The sequence below is a fragment of the Arvicola amphibius genome, chromosome 1, assembly GCF_903992535.2.
Source record: "Arvicola amphibius chromosome 1, mArvAmp1.2, whole genome shotgun sequence".
Classification (NCBI taxonomy): Eukaryota; Metazoa; Chordata; class Mammalia; order Rodentia; family Cricetidae; genus Arvicola; species Arvicola amphibius.
In genome coordinates, this window is record NC_052047.1 from 140,286,867 (window position 1) to 140,305,194 (window position 18,328).

Below are 18,328 nucleotides of genomic sequence, written 5' to 3' on the forward strand. Positions count from 1 at the left end.
CTGCCACCTGAGATAGATGTGCCAAATCTTTGCTGGTAAGCCACTGCCATGTGGCGCTATACAGATTAATAGAAATGGGTTAAATTAATATAAGAGTTAGCCAATAAGAAGCTAGAGCTAATGGGCCAAGCAGTGGTTTAATTAATACAGTTTCTGTGTGATTATTTTGGGTGGGCTGGGAACCAAGAAGCCTCCTTCCGTTACATTATGCCATTTCATTTTATCAGCATGTCCCATGCCCAAGACACTTAAGACCAGCCCCAAGAACACAGAGCAGCTATTTCCCTCCAAATTCAAGGGGCATTAGCTGGCACAGGCGCCTGCTCTCAGGACCACCTATGCAGACCACTTCTCCTGTGACCGTGATAATAAGCAATGTTTTTGGCACCATCCTGGTGCTGCCAGATCTGTAAGGGATGGTGGTCATGTGTGAATGTGCCCTGGAAAGGAAGAGGGACCAGACATGCAGCAGGCTGCAGGGTAATACCAATATGCAGACACTTGGGAGGGGTACCCTGTGCCCTCTGCTGTAAGCTGACTAAGGAGCCTCTGTCTGTTCCACACTGTCTTCACAAGGGCTCCATAGTGATCCCTCTGTTCAGTTTGATCAATGACCACTAGGTAATGAGTATCCTATTAATCAGTCCTTTCTGGTTTTTGACATAATTGTGAACTCAAATTCCAGAGCCTCTCCTGGAGCTGGCTATGGTGTCAGCCAGTGTCCATAAGGCCCACTCCTTCAGACAGACAGATTCTGGGAGTACCCAGAGGCATGTCTGAGCCCTGCATTGCTTGGGTCCAGCACACTGCAAAGGACTTCCCTTTCCAGCCCTGGATACACAACACTGAGCACCAAGGAAGCTACAGGAAGAGACTCCCAATACCCTGTCTCCTGTGGACTCAGTTAAACAGGAAGGGAAAATCCAGCAACCTGCTACTCAATTAAATAGAGCTTTTAAAAAAGTTCCCCTGTGATTTGCGCTCGTACAAGGACTAAATAAATAAAACAGAAACCTTTATTGAGCCATTTCCTGCTGGTTACAAAAGCACATAACTAGAGCCCCTCCCTAGCCCATAATCCCCTGGGAAAACCCAAGTCCTGTCTTTTGAAGATATTAGAAATCCTCCATGCCTGGCTTCATCACTCCATGAGCACACAGGTTTCTGAACTAAGTAGTCAGCAAATGCAATAGAAAAATCTTGTTAATCACTTAGTCCATAAAGTGTGACCTTTCTAACGGCTCATTCTTTAAGCAGCTGGAAGTCTTCTGAGCTCAGCTATCAAACTCTCATGAGCATGAGTGACTTATGAAATTGGCTGGCATATTTTATAAAGTCTGAGTATTGCAGGCGGTAGCATTGCTTTATGACAGTGTTGTAAGCTTAGATTGCCCTGTGCTACTCCAGAACTGAAGGGGCTCTTGGACCTTCTGCAATCAGCACAACACGGGCCCCTTGCTTCTCAAACCTATTGCTCTTTTTGACTTTTATATAAGCACCTCAAAAGCAAAGTTTAAACTGAATCCCTAACCCTGATAACTTAAGCATACAATCCCTCCAGCAAAGCCCTTTGGAGACCTTCAGTGCTCCTTGAGCTTGCCCCACCCACTCCTTTGCCCAGGAGGGCAGTGCTGGCTCCTCACTCCATCCCTGCAAGCTGCCAGAAGACTGCATCAGTACATTGGACTCAATACTTTTTAAAACTTGAAGTTGAAAGTTATACAAAATGATGGAGTGGACTTCTCCCCTGTATTTCTCAAAAGATCATGATCAGAGAGATGGCTTAGTAGATAAGAGTTCTTGCAATGGAATCCCAAGACCTGAGTGTGATCCCCTAGGACACACAAGGCAGAAGGAGAGAACAGACATCCTCACACTGTCCTCTAACCTCAGCATGTGTACTGTGTACTGTGTGGGTCAGTGTGTTACACATGCACACATACACACACTTGCATAAAAAATAAGTAAATGGAAAACTTTAAATAACTCACGGTGACACATTGGACCTGCCTAAATGATCGTGCAGAGTCTCCCTGGCTGGAGGCTGTTCAGAGTAAGGGATGAGGTGGAGTTGGTCTAATAGCATGAGAAAATCTCAAGGAATCTTGGAGCCATGGAGCCAAACACAGGAACTCAGCCCTGGGGGAGATGGATGTGGTGCTTCGTTCTCCTGATGGCTCCCACCCCATCCTACTCCTGTTTTGTGGGGGCAAGAGTGCAGAGTCAGGAAGCAAACCTCATCCCTTCCAGGGAACACCCCTTCCTCACACACTCCATGGGCTGCTCTGGCGCTTGCATGAGTCAGTTATGTACACAGGAGTAAGATATCATCGGTCACAGCCTAATCAGCCTCCATAGAACACTCCAGAAATCCCAGGGAAATGGTCCAGCATATCCTGGTGCCCTGGGATCTAGTATGGAAAGAACAGTTGCACCACGGCAGAAACAGGAGCCCATATGGAGTGTCCCAGGGCAGACTGAGGAAGACATTCGAATGAAGGAGCCCTATTGAAGACTTGCACAATAAAGTTACCACTCCGTTCCACTCTTAGGATAGATATGAGTGAGTGGCCTGAATCGATTCATTTTCGGCCCTTTCGGTGTCTGAGACTGAGAACTGAGGTTTGCTTCTGGATGATGGCACATAAATAGGCATGCATGCTCACATTCATAATACCAAGAGAGAGAAAACTGCCAGAAAGGCAGGTGGGAGTGGATGCTTTCCTGCTCGAGTCGCAAGGTGCTATCCTTGCCTCCCTCCATCCTTCCTTCCCTTGGCCAGCACCCAGAGTCCAGCTGGGCCTGGCCTGCTGTGGGAGTGATGACCTGGCGCCTGCCCTCCCCAAGGTCCCTGCTCGGCAGCCTGTCTGCATCTGCTGCAGTTAGAAGGCAAAGGTGTTTCCAGGAAACAGCCTGGCAGGGAGAAGCATGCCACTGCAGAGTCTGGGAATTTGCTTTGGATTCACAAGGCCATTACCGCATTCATTACAATTACCCCTCACACGGTCTTCATTACTGCCTTCTGTGTTCTGCCGCACTCGGTGAAGAAACCCAACTGGGCTACGATATTGTACTGGCTCAGTTTTGTGCCCAAAAGCCAAAGTAAGAAATAAAAATCCTGGTTTCGCATACCGTTTCCTCTACTCAAAACGAAGTTCAGGAACCACTTTATTTAAAAAGAGTCTAATTAATCCAGAAGTGTGAGATCCCCTGTGGGGTTAAGATACCCATAGCGGGTCATTCCTGAGGTTTGGGCCCTGAAGCCTGGCTTGAGGATGGCAGAAGTCTTTCCCACACTGGCTGGTGTCCCTTCAACCATTTCAGCAGCCCATGCCTTGCAAAACCCCCTCTTCATGAAAGGAAGCAGTAGCAGCTTCTCCTGGGGTTTGCTCGGACCTCACATCCTTGATCTCCTAAACACCCATCAGCCTAAGTGCAGGTACAGTGGGGACGACTGGTCCTTCCCGAGGGTCCCCAGGGGCCCTCCTCCTTCCCACTATCTCCCCACGGTTGTTCAGGGTTCTTACCCCTCTCTCCAGCAGCATGTCTCGGAAATGGGTCACACGCTCCTCCAGGGGCAGGAGAATCTGTGGGGGCGGCGTCTGTGGCCCCTTGTCTACTTGCTGGGTCTCCTCTGGTCCAGGACTCTCACAGCTTTCAATCCTTCGGGATATGAGATGCAAAATTAGCCACGCCCCGAGGAGATCCGACTGGTTCCCACTGAAACCTTAAATCCCCCCTGAGAGCACTCTTTACAGAGAGAAGAGTCTTGAGTCAGATCTGGTGGCTATGCCTATAATCCCAGGTTGTGAGAGGCTGAAGCAACAGGACTGCCAAGCGTTAGAGGCCTAGACTATAGAGTGAGACCTTGTCTCCAATAAACAAGAAAAGATAGGGAAAAAGAAACAGAGACTTGGAAAGTTCTCTGGGCTAAGTTGGCAAAGGAGACTTTCTTGTCTTGAAAGACAAGTGGCTTTGCTGTGTTCTGTGGGGAGACTGAGATTTTAAAGTCCTGGTCCACAGGCCCCGGTCCCAAGAAGAATATGGCTGGGGCAGAATCACAGAGATGCCTCTAAAATGGCCACACCATGAAAAGCATACAGAGGGAAAGGGAGGCCCACCCTTCTGAACTGTGCTTGTTAAGAAGGCAGGGCTCCTGATGGGCCTTTTCATAGCTCTGCCTTATTCTAGAGGCACATGGAAATCTCCCCAGACATCTAAGTACCCACATCTGGAAGGAAATATTTGGCCAAAGTTGTTACCATTATTCCTCACGCTGGCTTCACCTCACTGACAGGCTTCTGGACACTCCTGTCTTTTGAGGACGCAGCTGGCCCTTGCCCTGTCCTGCACTCCAGAGCTCAGTCTGACCTTTACCCCGACCACTCTGATTCCTCATAGGGTCTTCGCTCCCCAGCCCAAGTCCCACATCTGTCTATGGTCAGGCCTGTGCCAGTGTCTGTTCAAAATGACAGACGGTGTTGGTGCTGCTGGGACAGCACCAGTCACCCCTCTGTACCACCCTCGTCTTGGCTGCTCTCAGGTCATGTTGCCAGTGATGGTAAGGACACACAGGACAACACTGAGAACAGACTGCCCGACCTGCGAAGTACACCCACAGGAGACACACAGAGCTAAACTCTGTGGAAGTCTAGCAGGTGCCGAGAGCACTCAGCATTCTGGGCCTAACAAGGGTTTTGGTTCTCACAGGGCATGTAGTAGAGATTACTCAAACGAATGGGAAATGTGTGAAGGAAACACAATGGGGTGCTGAACCATGCAGGGATTTTATTTATAGACCAGCTATTTCAGGACAATGTCCCGTCTTCGCTATTTCCCCTCTGTGGATGCGGAATTCTGCAAAAGGAAAGTTACCAGTTGATCTGTGATCGCGCCAGACTGCAAGATTATAATTAGGACTTCTTTGTAGCGAGCTTTTATTAGCCCGAAATAGAAGTGTGGAAACAAGGCTCGTATTGTTGTACCTGGAAACCCATCATGATCTCCTGTTATTGCTTATCCAACAAATTATTTTGTTCATAGCCAACTGGACGTCTTTCCAGAGGCTTGCCTGGATGAGTCAGAGGCAAGTGCAAAGATACGGTCATGTTTTTGGGTTCTTGTGTTGGGGTGGGCTTTGTACCTTTAATAAAAGGTGAAGCTGAGTGCTGCTTGTGGGTGGCAAAGCTTGCTCATTCCGAATTTTCCTGGAGGGAAAGGCATCTGAGCACTGGCTTGGTATCTACCATGGCATGCCGCTCTGGTGCTGGGTCTTTACAGAACCCTCAGTTGTCCCACACAACAAAGCTCAGTTGTCACCCTGCTTTTGTAAATGTCCTAGCTCTAAGTAAAATTTGGAGGGGTTGGTTTTTTTTCCAACCCCTCACCCACAGAAGATGGTCCCCAACTCTAGATACCAGCACCCAGAGTCCCAACTCCAATAGAGAACTCCCGTTTCCTCTGTTAGGCAGAGAGACATTGAGGTGACCACCTCCCTCCCTGCAGAGAGGCTCTGACCTCCCTGACTGCTCCTTAACCCAGCTCTCTGTATACATCAAGATCACCCACACTGTTCAGATGCCTCTTTTCACACGGGTCCTCCCTGCAGAGCCTTCCAGAGGCTAAACTAGTCACCCAGGTAACACAATGACAAACCCCAAACAGTGTTCTGTGGCAATCTAGAGGGCTCAGTTCCCTCCGCAAGCCTGTCACTAGCCCGTCTCATCAGAGTCATCTGCCACACTACCCACACGGAAGATGTGTGAACCTGAGCTGCAGGATCAATTAGGCAAACCCATGGACCCTATGCTCAAATACGGGTGATAGCAATGCTCATCTCATGAGCTGCTGGAGGGTAAGAGTCTTGCTAATGCTGTCACCCCTCACAGCCACATGTTCACAATGTGACATGTATTGTATCAGACACAGAGAACGTCAGGCAAGCCAGGTACCTCACCCACCCAGGTATGCAGTTGTGGGTATGGATTGTAGTGGGGCATACACACAAGCCGCAGGTCAGGGCTGAAGTCCCAGCATTGTAGGACCTAGTATAGGTGGTCTTAGGCCATGTCTCTGCATGGCATGCCTATCATACCAGCATCTTTGCAGGAATAGAAGGCCTTTAGATCAGTCATGAGAGAAGAGAAATGAAGGTTACCGCAGGTCATTACAGCCATGAGGACAACCACCCTGTGCAGAGAGCTGTTGTCTGGGAAGATGCTCTAGAGGAGAGTTCTGTGGATGTGATGGGCTCAAGGGAAAAAGCACCAATGAGAACACGCCATGGGATTGGTGTTCTCTGCTCCTCACCATGAGGCTGCCTGTGTATACAGACGAGCTGTGGAGCTCTCTGGATCTTGTTGTCAGTGAGAATATGAAGTTCTAACAAGGTGGTACTGACATGGCTGCAGCCCAAGTTCTGTGATGTGATGGTCCTGTTGGATCCACCCAGCTGAAAACAGTGAACATAAGGGCCACCACTGGCCTTGACAGCCCTGCCTTCCTGAGACAGCAGCTTTTCTCTATACATGTGTGGCAACCCTTGGCTGTAGACGTCTGAGACAACAGCATATTCTCTCCTCTTGTGTTCCACCCTGGACAACAGCCAACCTGAAGGCCTTCTGGCACAGCCTTATCTGACAGGGATGGCAGGAAGTCATAAAGCCAGCACAGCTGTTTGACAAAGATCCAGCAAAGCTGAGTCACATGATGGCCACCCACGCCACCTTTGGTTTTTATCTCCACCTGTTACATATTTGAGAGGACTTTTACATATTTGTAGAATTTGGAAATATTAAATTGATGGAAACATTATGAATCATTTGTGTCTTCACCGCGGAATGCTATTTCCCAAGCTTCCCAAAGACAATCCTGAGCATACTATCCTCCCTCCTGCTTTAGCGAGATCCTGCTCTACTTGAAGGTTTCCTGACACCTTGGAGGCTGTGACACACATAAAGAAGACAGAGGTCTCTTTATGAGGCTGTTAGATATTTTTTAAAACATTCTGTCCCTGTACTTACGCAGGAACAAGATAATCAAACAAAATGAACTTTAAAAGGTCAACAAGATTCGGTGGGCTAGAGGACTTGGCCACAGATCAGATGGCAAGCCTCTTCCCACTATACACCCAGGCAATTACGTGGCATAGACAGCAACCAAGTCAGCCTAGCTGAAGCTACCTCCACCCTACAAAGAGACTTATACTGACGGGCAAAGAATGATGTACAAAGATGATAAAAGTATTCTATAAAGATATAAAATATAAACATTATGACAGAATTTACATACTAACTTGCAGCCGCTTTGGCCTGAGGCTATTTCTTGGGCACTCTGACCATTAAGAGTTAATGATACACTGCTTGGGAAGTGGCACCATGCCCGGGATGGCTTGAAGATTGTTTTGGTCAAATGTCCTTGTAGCCTGAGAGTAACTTATCATATGCCTCTAATTCTTAAAACTTGGGTTATGGGGTTAATGAATAAAAAATGATAATTCTATTTGTCAATGATGTCAAAATTGAGGGAAAATGACTAGAGATGATAACTCGGTTCTGTCATAGTTTATTAACAATGACTACGAGATGAGCAAAAGGAAGTAAACCACATACCCGAAAACCAAAATGATATGATCTATATTTTGGAACAACATGAATGTATCCCTAATTACTAAATTCTGCATAAATAAAGAAGCAGTCTGGCTGCCAGTCAGTCAGTCTGCAAGATTCCCCCGACCATCATGGCCTGGCTCAGTTCCTTCCCTCATCAACTCCTTACATCCTCTGCTTGTACCTGTCCACCATCGGGGGCGGCTCCCGGCACCTCCTATTCCTGCAAAGGCGCTAAAACAATACAGGGTCAGGGAGTGGTAGCCAGAGGCCCAGCCACTTCAAGAAGACATCACTACATTCTGCTATGCTGGGCTTCGTCTCTGTCTCCTCCCTGTGGCTGGGGCTTGGTGTTGTCAAAACACTCTTCCGCTGTTGCTCCTACAGATCTGGTGAACAGCCTCTTCCATTGTCACCCAGCTGATTACCAGGAGGCAATGCCAAAGGCAGCTGTCCCCTGCCTCCAGCCACACACTGAGGGACCCCCCCGTCACATTGTCTGTATTTCCACAGCAGTGTGATGAGGCGGTCTCTCTGGATATCATCCACATATCTAACTTCCATAAGACAGCTCAGGCCCCCAGGTCAGGGACTCTATCCCAACATGGAGACTCCCACCGCAGACACGAATGGTAAGATGCCTCTAATGTCTTCATAGCTGCTGCTTTAACTGAATGCGTATCAGCAACTAGGTCATTTTCGAGGAATAGAGGTTAGTTAAGTCACAATCTGGAGGTTCAAGACCTGAAAAACTGAGTCTTGTGGTAGCGCAGAGCATCACAAGGGGACACAGAGGATACTTGCTACTTTGGGAATCTTCATAATGAAGCCTCTCATGTCCTCGTCCCTCACAGAACTCCCGCGTGACGTCCACACTCTCTGCTCCCGCTCCCCTGGAGCATCTTTGTCATGTGCTTTCTCTTCTCAAATGCCATCTGTCAAATGCCCTCTGTCAAATGCCCCCCTGCCCTCTGTCTGCTCAGGGCTAACTCCGCTCTTCCCTGGCACCTGTCTGTCTTTGTGATACGTGGCACCTGTCTGGAGTAGCTAAACTCTTTTGTCCCCATAATGAGGTCTCTATGTAAGATCGGGACACATCTGGTTTTTCTTAAAGAGCCATTCCCACATCTGTTTCCTACAGCTGCAGAGCACAGTTCCCTGGGTTCCTGTGGGCAGTGAACGGCTTGTTGCCCCTCATCACCAACAGTTAGTAAGTAAATCTTCCTTGGGTTTGACTTTGTGGTTACAGCTTTCTTGAAGACACTGAATGCAATAGAATTTCAGGTCCACTTCCTAAAGAGAATCGATCTTGCTGCCTTCAGCTTTCCTTCTATGGCATCTGTTAGCCCTACGTCCTCACAGCCCCACCCTATACCAGCTTTTGTCTTAGCGTTGTAGCCTGGTGACTGCAGAAGCTGCCCAGTGTGCAATTACTGCCACATTGTTTAAGTCTTCTCAGTGTGTGGCTATTGGGGTTCTACTGTCACTGATGGAAGTAATCAAAGGAATTTATGACAAGAAATTTTCTTTACAAATGTACCGTAGTTCAGAGTTTTTTCGTTGCTGCCTACAAGTCAGGAGCTGCGAGAGATATGGTAGGATTCAAATAAGGCTGCTTGCCCCAGCAGTCTGGGAGTTAACTCTGCCATAGTGTGCACCAATTTCTCCATTCCCACTGTCCTTATGCCCTCAATAGCAATCAAATCGGATTCACATTGTGGGGTAGATGGAGAAATGTTGGGCACTAATTAAGTTTGCTCTCCATGGTCTCACACACCTTAGATCTCACCCTAAAATGTAGTGTGGGACCTTAGGCAACTCTTCTTGAACCCCATTTCATTGTCGTACTTTTTCTATCCATAAAATTTAAATACTTATAGTATCTGTCATTTGAGGTTTTGAGAAAATTAAATGGGATAAAAATGTCTAGTGTTTATTTACAATTATCTGTGTAATATCCCTTTTAAATTGATGTCACATGCTTAAATGGCTTAGTACAGCAGGTGGTTTGTCAATGACATTGATTTGGGGTTTGGCAACAATGGTGATGATGGTTATGATGATGGTGATGCTATTGGGACCATGGCAATGATGCTGATGCTGATGGCAGTGATAATGATAACGATGGTGGTGTTGTTAGTAATGGTGGCAATGATGCTGATGCTGATGCTGATGGCAGTGATAATGATAACAATGGTGGTGTTGTTAATAATGGTGGCAATGATGCTGATGATGATGGTGACAATGATGGTGATGGTGGTGCTAACCATGATAACAATGACATGAATGATGGCGATGATGACAGGTGGGAACCCTTTTTGGCTATGGTGGCTTCGGCCATCCACAATTGCTCCTCCCCAACTGAGTTCCAGCTTCTGCCTAGCTAGGGACATATCCCCTCTTATTTGATTTAATGGATGGGGATAACTGTCTTCCAGAAAAAATGGCTAGGAATTTATCATCAAATATCACCAGCCTGTAACTCTGGTGTTAGACACAATATAAAATTCTGCAGGAATCAAAGTTTTCTGTGAATCTTTTGCCTTATGGGGCCTCCGACATCTTATCGTGGAGTGTTACAAATGATCTTCAGATGTAGCGCACTTTGAGCGATCTCTGTGCCTGGCATTTAGCCTCCACGCTGTGCCACGCAGGGGTATGCTTCTGGCAGCTGTAAAGCAGGTTGGCTCATCAATCTGGGGCTCTGGGGTTCTGGGATTCTGGAAAAGACCAGAGCAAGGGAGCCTCAGCTCTGCCCACACTGTTCAGGCGGGGACACAAAGCTCACGCTGCCATAGGGACAGACATCTCTCTAAGGTGGATCAGAGCCATAGGCAAAATTTAAGCTAAGGACCTGGCATACTTCTAAGCCAGAAATATGCTAGGAGCTGAGCAGAGCTGTTGTTCCTCTGCTGTCTCTTGATGGTTTACAAAGAAGTTTCCCAGCATTCACCAAATCCCTTATCTACTATGCCCCAGGCCAGGAAGGCCTCCAAGGCTGGGTTACCATTCTGTGTGTCCTCAGTGAGGTGTATTTACTCTTCTCTCCCTGTATCTGCTGACTTTGTGGTTAGGACTGTCAGTACCTGTCAGGAGCCACACTAGACATAGAGGACATAATAAAGAGTGACAGAAACAGCTGTGTCCTGACTTCATACATTTTGGGCCCTATAGCATGTTGGTGGCTCTGTGGGCAAAGGTTTTTGTCATTCATAAGCCATGAGTCCCTTGGTTGTGAATTAGCTGCTGAAAAGTATTTTGGTTATATAATTCTCTGTGTAACCACATCAAACCCTCTAGGTTCAGATAATGCATCCAAATGGCTTAGTACAATAGCTGATCAGCAAATGGTTCTGATTTGATTCATGGCGGTGACGGCCTCTTCTGACTTGTGGCAGAGTCCCAGAGATCTGGGAGCTCCAATTCCTGGAACCACCATAAGCAAGACATCTTTATAGCAGACCAGGCGACAGGCACTGGTTGGTGCACCTGTTCCACTGGTGGCTCTGTGGGGTACTATGCCCCTCTTATACTGCTCTAGTGCTTGGATTAGCTAAATCTGGAAGGTTTCCCAGCAGTCACAGGTTCTTAATAAGTAGCAGATGTGTTTCTGAAATGCCACCCTGCGGCATCTCATTGGGAGCACATGAAGGTGGGTCTGGGAGCTGACATTTACTGCAGTCTGCATACAGCACAAACCCCCCAGGCAAGCTTGGTCAGTGACCTACCTCTAAGGAAGTCCTCAACCAGATCAGGTCTCGGCCAAGGGAGAGCAGTAGGTATTTGGAGCATGATTGACACACAGAGCAAACTATAACAATAAAACCTACTTCCCTCCCTCTACCTACTGCCTCCAGGCAGCATAATAGTGATGGTGATGATGGTGATGATAATGGCAGTGGTCATTTGTAGGGTATACCTTTTGGGGACTATTGAAGAAAAGAAACAAACCGTGGACATATGCATCTCAGAATACAAGGCTCTTTGGAAATCTGACTTAAAACAAAAAGAAGCTTTGTATGCTCAATACAGGAAAGGCAGGGGCCATTTTTTAAAACCTTCTTGGATCCATAGCCCAAAGCAGACAGAGTTGCAAGAAAAACAAAGCAAAAAGCTACAGACTTGTTGACACACTGAATTATGAATGGGCACTGCCTGGTCACAGCCCCACAGGTCTTCAGTATCGGCAGCTGTCTGAGAAGAAGGCACATGGAGCCCCCACACCATGAGGCCCTGAGCACTAGCAAGTCCATAGCCCCACAGTGAGCAAAGCCCTAGGGTTAGAGACACCTGACTTCAACCTAAGCATTTCTTCAGAATTGTAGCTGACATAGAAGTGTCTAAACTGCAGGAAACTCCACAGGATACATAGAGGCTGTGAAGGGGTGGGGCTTTGAAAACTCCTTCCTAGGTAAGACCTCCACTGAAGGAAAATTAGGAAGGCCAGGTGGTATAGGAGGTCCTTCTGTATTTGTGTTCATTGGTTAAATAAACTGCCTTGGCCTTTTGATAGGGCAGTACTTAGGTAGGCGAGAAGACAGAACTGAATGCTGGGAGGAGGAAGGCAGACAGGGAGAGCCACCATGAAGTCGCCAGGTCAGAGATGCTGAATCTTTCTCAGTAAGCCACGACCTCATGATGATACACAGATTAACGGAAATGGGTTAGATCAGGATGTGAGAGTTGGCCAAGAAGAGGCTAGATATAATGGGCCAGGCAGTAATTAAATTAACACAATTTCTTTGTGGTTATTTTGGGGGTTAAGCTAGCTGGGCAGTAGGATGCAGCTTGTTCCTCCATACTACAGCCAGGAGCATCAGGGACCTAACAAAGGCAAAGGAAGTTGGGGGGGGGGGGAGAGAGCACAGAGCCCAAACGCAGGACCCCTTTGTCCCTCACTTAGGAGAGGGTGCTAGGCTGAACTCAGGGCCACAACCACAGCCCTACCCCATCACATCATAATATCAACATGGACAACCAAATTGAAGCCTCGTCCCACTCCCAGCCAGTATACAGCTGAAAATATGGACAAAATAATGTGGGTACCAGCAATGAGGCAAGGATGGTACACCCAAGAGCCTGAGGAAAGCGTAACTGTAGAAACTGAGCTAAAGATAACTTAGAAAGAGTATGCTATAGGGCCACTAAATAACAGCACAAGGAAGAGCAGAAAACACGAGGGAGGAGACAATTGGAAAAAAATAAACATTTGGAGAAGAAATCTAAGAAAATCAAAGAAATGTTTAAAAACAGAAAACATTAGAGAGGAAAAAAATACAGTAGCCAGAATACGTGTGACCAAGGATGATCATGTCTTAATAGAAATTGAGGGATCAGTGAAAGAGCCCAGTGGGTAAAGATGCCTGCTGCCTAGTGATACAGGCTTGAGATCAACCCTGGAAGCCCATGTAAAGGTGAAGGGTGAGAATCCTCCACAAAGTTGTCCTCTGACCTCCATTTCTCTCTCTCTTTCTCTCTCTCTCTCTCTCTCTCTCTCTCTCTCTCTCTCTCGCACACACACACACACACACACACACACACACACACACACACTGTGCACACACATATGCACCATAGCAATAAACAGACATGGAAAAAGAGTTAGAAGTCAAGAAGGGAGAAACGGGAGAAACCAGGCTGCTAGGAAAGTGGTATCGTAAAGGGTCAAGAAGAGCCAAAGAGCAGACTTAGCGTCTCTAACAAGATGAACAATGATGCAACAGAACACAGCAAACCACAGGCAAGGAAGGGTCCAGATGTGAAAAGACACCTCCATACTTTAGTAGCATACACCTCAGACCTGAGGCAACGAATAATCACTAAGGAGCATTTTTTATCATCATTTTAAACACATCACCTATGTTAAAACCCAGGGGTTTGTAAGGAGCAGATCATCTGTGGAGGACACCAGGGAACACATAAGTTGCTTTGAAAATTGACTTGGTCAGGAGAGAGCATCAAGCCTTAGCCTGTGAAGCACCTAGAACCATCTGGGGAGAGAGTCTCAACAAAGGGTTCTCTACATTGGGTCGGTCTGTGGGCATGTCTACAGGGATGGCCTTAATTCACTTCATTGATGCAGGGAAACACTTCCCACTGTGAGTACTCAGCACCATCACCTAGGCAGGAACTGTATGCAGGAAGAAATGGAGCTGAGCACAGCAAGCCAGCAAGAGGGCACTGCATGTATTGATTCTCTCTCTGCTCTTAACTTCCTAATAATTACGGGCTGATAGCTGGAATTGTGACCTAAAGTAAATCCTTTCTCCCCTCAGAGGCTTGTGGTTGGGTGTTTTGTTCGAGCCGCAGGAACTAGGGCAGTGTGTAAAGGCATTTGCCACACAAGCCCGGTGATCTGAGCTTGATCCCTGAAACCCATGTAAAGGTGGAAGAAGTGAACTGACTCAATAAAGCTGCCTTTGACCTCCACATACACACGATGACATGCGTGTACCCCACCCCCACATCATAAACACAGACAATAATAAACAAAATTAAAGCAATAGTAGCAGAAAAATAGTCAAACTATTAAAATGCAAACAAAATGACAAACTTCAGGCCCCAGTGGTTAGAAATCTTGAAAGAATGAGAAGGTCAAATCACCTGCCACATACCAGAAAGTCCTGGCCAGGTGTGATGACCTCCTGGTGGAAGACATTCCTGCACACCATAAACCTAACGTAACCTGGAGTCTGTGCAACCCTAGGTACACAAGTATCATGGGTCCAGCCTACACAGCACCCTGCTCTATAAAGAAGTTTTAATGTCTTTAGTGACGAGGAGTGGATGAGACGAATCTAAAGATTAAAAGAAACTTAGACAAAATACCAACAGCTTGGAGGAGCTGAACTTGACCGAGGTCCTTGTTCAGGACATGAACGTGTAAAAGAAAGCAAATCAAGGAACCTTGAACCCTCTAGGACTGGAGAGCACCTGATGATGTCAAAAGATCCTTAGTGGTTTACTTTCAAGGCTTATGTTAAGCCATTATCCTAAGATATTTACAAATGAAATGTATATAGTGCTTGGGGCTTGTTTCAGAAAAACTGGGGAGCCATGAGCTAGAGCTCCCACACACCCAGACACGCCTACAGGCCAACCCTTGCTGAGACTCTTCCTGGGTGAACAGAGGTTGTGGGAGCAGGGAAATTTAAATGTGAGGGTGGGGTGTATTTTGTTTACTGTGTTGAATTCTTCTGTAATTCCAGTTAAGACGACCATTACTTTGAGACAGGAAGTACTCATTTGTCATCCTCACTGTGGGGCCCGCTCCAGCAGTGTTAGCAGGAAAGTGGCTTGCCTTCTCTCTCCCATCAGCTCCAGGCCTGTTTGCTTTGATAGAACGGCTTTGTCTAACCTGGGTATTACAAATGCACCAGCATGTGTTGCTCACACTGCCCCTCAGTGGTGCTGTCCTGCCTCCAGGCAGGGCCCTCAGGCAGCTTCCCTCTACAGGAGCACACACTGGTTTCCTTGTCTTGCTGGCCTTTGATCATTTGGAATTATAACCACCTTCCTCCCCCAAACTGAGTATTCTCCATAATAGGGGAACAATCATACAGATCAGAATTATTGTTTATCATATGGAAAACACAGTGTCATTTATGGGAGATGAGAAAAAAGGGGCTTAGTGCCTCTGAAGGGTTTGGGATGTTCTAAGCTGTTGACAATTTTTATTTTTATTAAATTATTTCATTTATTTAACATAACAACCACAGTTTCCCCTCCCCCACCTCTCTTCCTAGATCTTCCCTCCACCTCTCATTCCCCCCCCCCCCATCCACTCTTCCTTTGTTCCAAAAGAGTAAGATCTCCCATGGGAGTCAACAAAGCATAGCGTATCAAGTTGAGGCAGCACCAAGGCTGGGTGAGGCGTCCCAGCATGGGGACTAGGTTCCTAAAAGCCAGCTCTTGCACCAGGGGCAGTTTCTGATCCCACTGCTAAGGGCCTCACAAATAGACCAAGCCACACAACTGTCACCCACATGCAGAGACCATGTGACAATCTATTTTATTTAAAAAAAATAAATAAATGTGGAGATCCTTCCTCCACTTGATAGTGTCCCTCTGTATTCCAGTGGTAACATGTGTGGAACCCCTGGCAGAGGAGTATCACACAATAAGCATTGGCTAGCTGACTTCAGCAAGCTTACTGAAGGCAGATGGGCCTCTGGAAAGAAAGCATGCCACAGCCCTCCAGTGGGCACCAACCAGCCAGCTTTGCCTTATCCCATTTCATATACCCCACGAGCTACCTGTCCACTTAAGAAACTGTCTAGCAACTTCGAAATGTTGCAGCCATTTCATAATTGTCATGTGGGTCTCTGGGCTGCTGGTGCTCCTGGAGGAAGCTGAGAAACAACTGAAACCCCCCTCGCAGTTGTGGGCCTGGTAGCTTGACAGTCAGTGGGAGGGAAGGTGTTCTCGGGGTGGGAAGGGCCCTAGATTCCAGGCAAAAACGAGAGTGCAGAAGGGAAGAGCATAGTAGAGCTGGACATTACGACTGGCTACTGAAGAGAGGGACTCAGTCCCCAGAACCAGAACCAGAACCAGAAACCAGAACAACACTACCTAAGGCCCCAGACCATAAACTATCGTCCTCTGTGCCACTGTCTATGCAGCCCCAAATCTATACACACTGGGTGGTGACTGGTATTTGTTCAGTGTGTGGCTGATGGGGAGGGCAAGGTTTACATCATCTGGGAAGGTGTCCATTCACTTAACAGCCATCCACTTTCCCTGCCTTCCAGAGCCTCAACCTTTCATAGCAGAACTGAGACTGTGTGGTCACCTGGCAAGAGCTGCAGGTCTGGAATTGTCTCAGAAGTCTGCATCCTGCTAGCAAGATGAGGAGCACCCACACCCGCTGAAGCATACTGGGGCCCCAAATGCAGGACCTGCACACAGTTTGACAAGCCAGTCAGATGGAACCTTGAAGTGGATAAGACATGTCTTCCTCTCTTCATGTGAGAGTGGCTTGCTTGCTCATGCTCCACAGCCTTGAGGAGGGACCTGCATATGCACAGAGCTGTGCTTCAGAATTCAGGAAGGTCCAAGGACTTCCAGCAACCACCAGACTTATAGGCTTCTAGAACGAAGTATATGAAGAGACCCTCATTGGAAGAGATTCTGCCAAAGGCTGTTCTATGCTTGGGATGGGAGGTCAGAAATAATACACCATGATTTTATCTCCAAGTTCCCTGCCAGCCTGGACCATCTCAAGGAGGCCTGCCTGCCCTTGCTCACACAGGGTGAAGGTCACGGGGCCAATGAAAGCCAAGTACTCACTATACAATGGGTGTAAGTAAGATGGATGGTGGGTAAGTAGGGAATAGACGAGAACCAATGAAGAACAATCAGAGGCCAGACACTCTAGACCCCATTCTAGATTGGCCTCTTCACAGCCTGGCTTCAGACTTCAAGCTTTATGGGAGATATGAACTCTGCCTCTCCCACCCACAAGGAAACAGCCCTGTATGCAGACATAGCATCAAAGTCTGTAACACAGCTGTCTCCTGACTAATGCTCCCCCACCTAGGAAATATGTGAGTTTTTTTTTGTTTGTTTTTGTTTTGTTTTGTTTTGTTTTTGTTTTTGTTTTTTTTTTTGCTGCTTTCAGAATAAAGTAAATTCAGAGGACTGTTCACTTCGTAGCTTAAAAAGACAAATTGAAATCCCATGACAAATTGCTACATCCGCACTCAATCTTCTCAGAGGCAGATGTCAATGAAGGGTCCTGTGTGGGACACCTTAGTGATACATGGCACAGATCCAACACAGGTTTCTATGTCGAGTCAATTGATCACCTGAAAGAATGAATTAAGTGCAAGCGATTACTTAAAAGCTAAGTGGAGGTGAGTAATTTGTTCATCACCACACACGTCAAAGACTACACAGACTTCGCACTCCCTGTTGTCTCACAACGTCCCTGGGGAATTAGGCAGGGCTGGCACAGAGAGGCAGGGCAATCTATTGTCTTCCGGGGCCATCTTTAGAGGTGTGATTTCAGAACGTTGTCATAAAGTATTTTGAAATACTTCCCACTCTCAATAGTAATTTTCCAAAACGGTCCCCCACACCCAAATGCTTGAATACTTGGTCTTCAGTTGGTGGAACCATTTGGAAAAGATTAGGAAAGGTGGTCTTGTTGGAGGAGGTGTGTAACTCTGAACTTCAAGGTTTCAAAAGTTCCACACCTTTGCCAGTGTGTTTTCTCTCTCTGTTTCCTACTTGCAGATCAAGATGTGAGCTCTCAGCTCTCCCTGCCACCATGTTTTTGCTCTGGCCTCTAACCATCTGCAATGGTAAGCCCAATTAAACACTTTTTTTTAAATGTTGGTTTTTCAAGACAGGGTTTCTCTGTAGCTTTGGAGCCTGTCCTGGAACTAGCTCTTATAGACCAGGCTGGCCGGAAATCACAGAGATCCACCTGCCCCTGCCTCCCGAGTGCTGGGATTAAAGGCCTGTGCCACCATCACCCAGCTTAAGCAGTTTCTTTTCTAAATTACCATGGTCATGGCATTTTGTCGTAGCATTAGAAAAGTAACTAGGACACCAGGGAAGAAAGGAGAAGGGCTCAGCTCACACTTGAGGACCGGAGCTCTGAATACTGACCTTCCTGCTGACCAGATGGCAGCAGTTCTCTGACTGCAAAGGGGTCACCTCCTCCACCTTCCTGCAGATAACACTATCCAGGGATGGACTTGACTTGAAGACTATGC

At 47.1% G+C, this 18,328-nt stretch overlaps 1 protein-coding gene across 1 annotated transcript in view; it reads right to left on the reverse strand.

Moving 5' to 3' along the window:
• Positions 1–18,328, reverse strand: part of Tcerg1l (transcription elongation regulator 1 like) — a 200,177-nt gene that overhangs the window by 16,470 nt on the left and 165,379 nt on the right. The window contains exon 9 of the mRNA XM_038317579.1: positions 3,528–3,663. Coding sequence (XP_038173507.1) covers positions 3,528–3,663 — 136 coding nt within the window. The remainder of the gene's footprint in view (positions 1–3,527; positions 3,664–18,328) is intronic.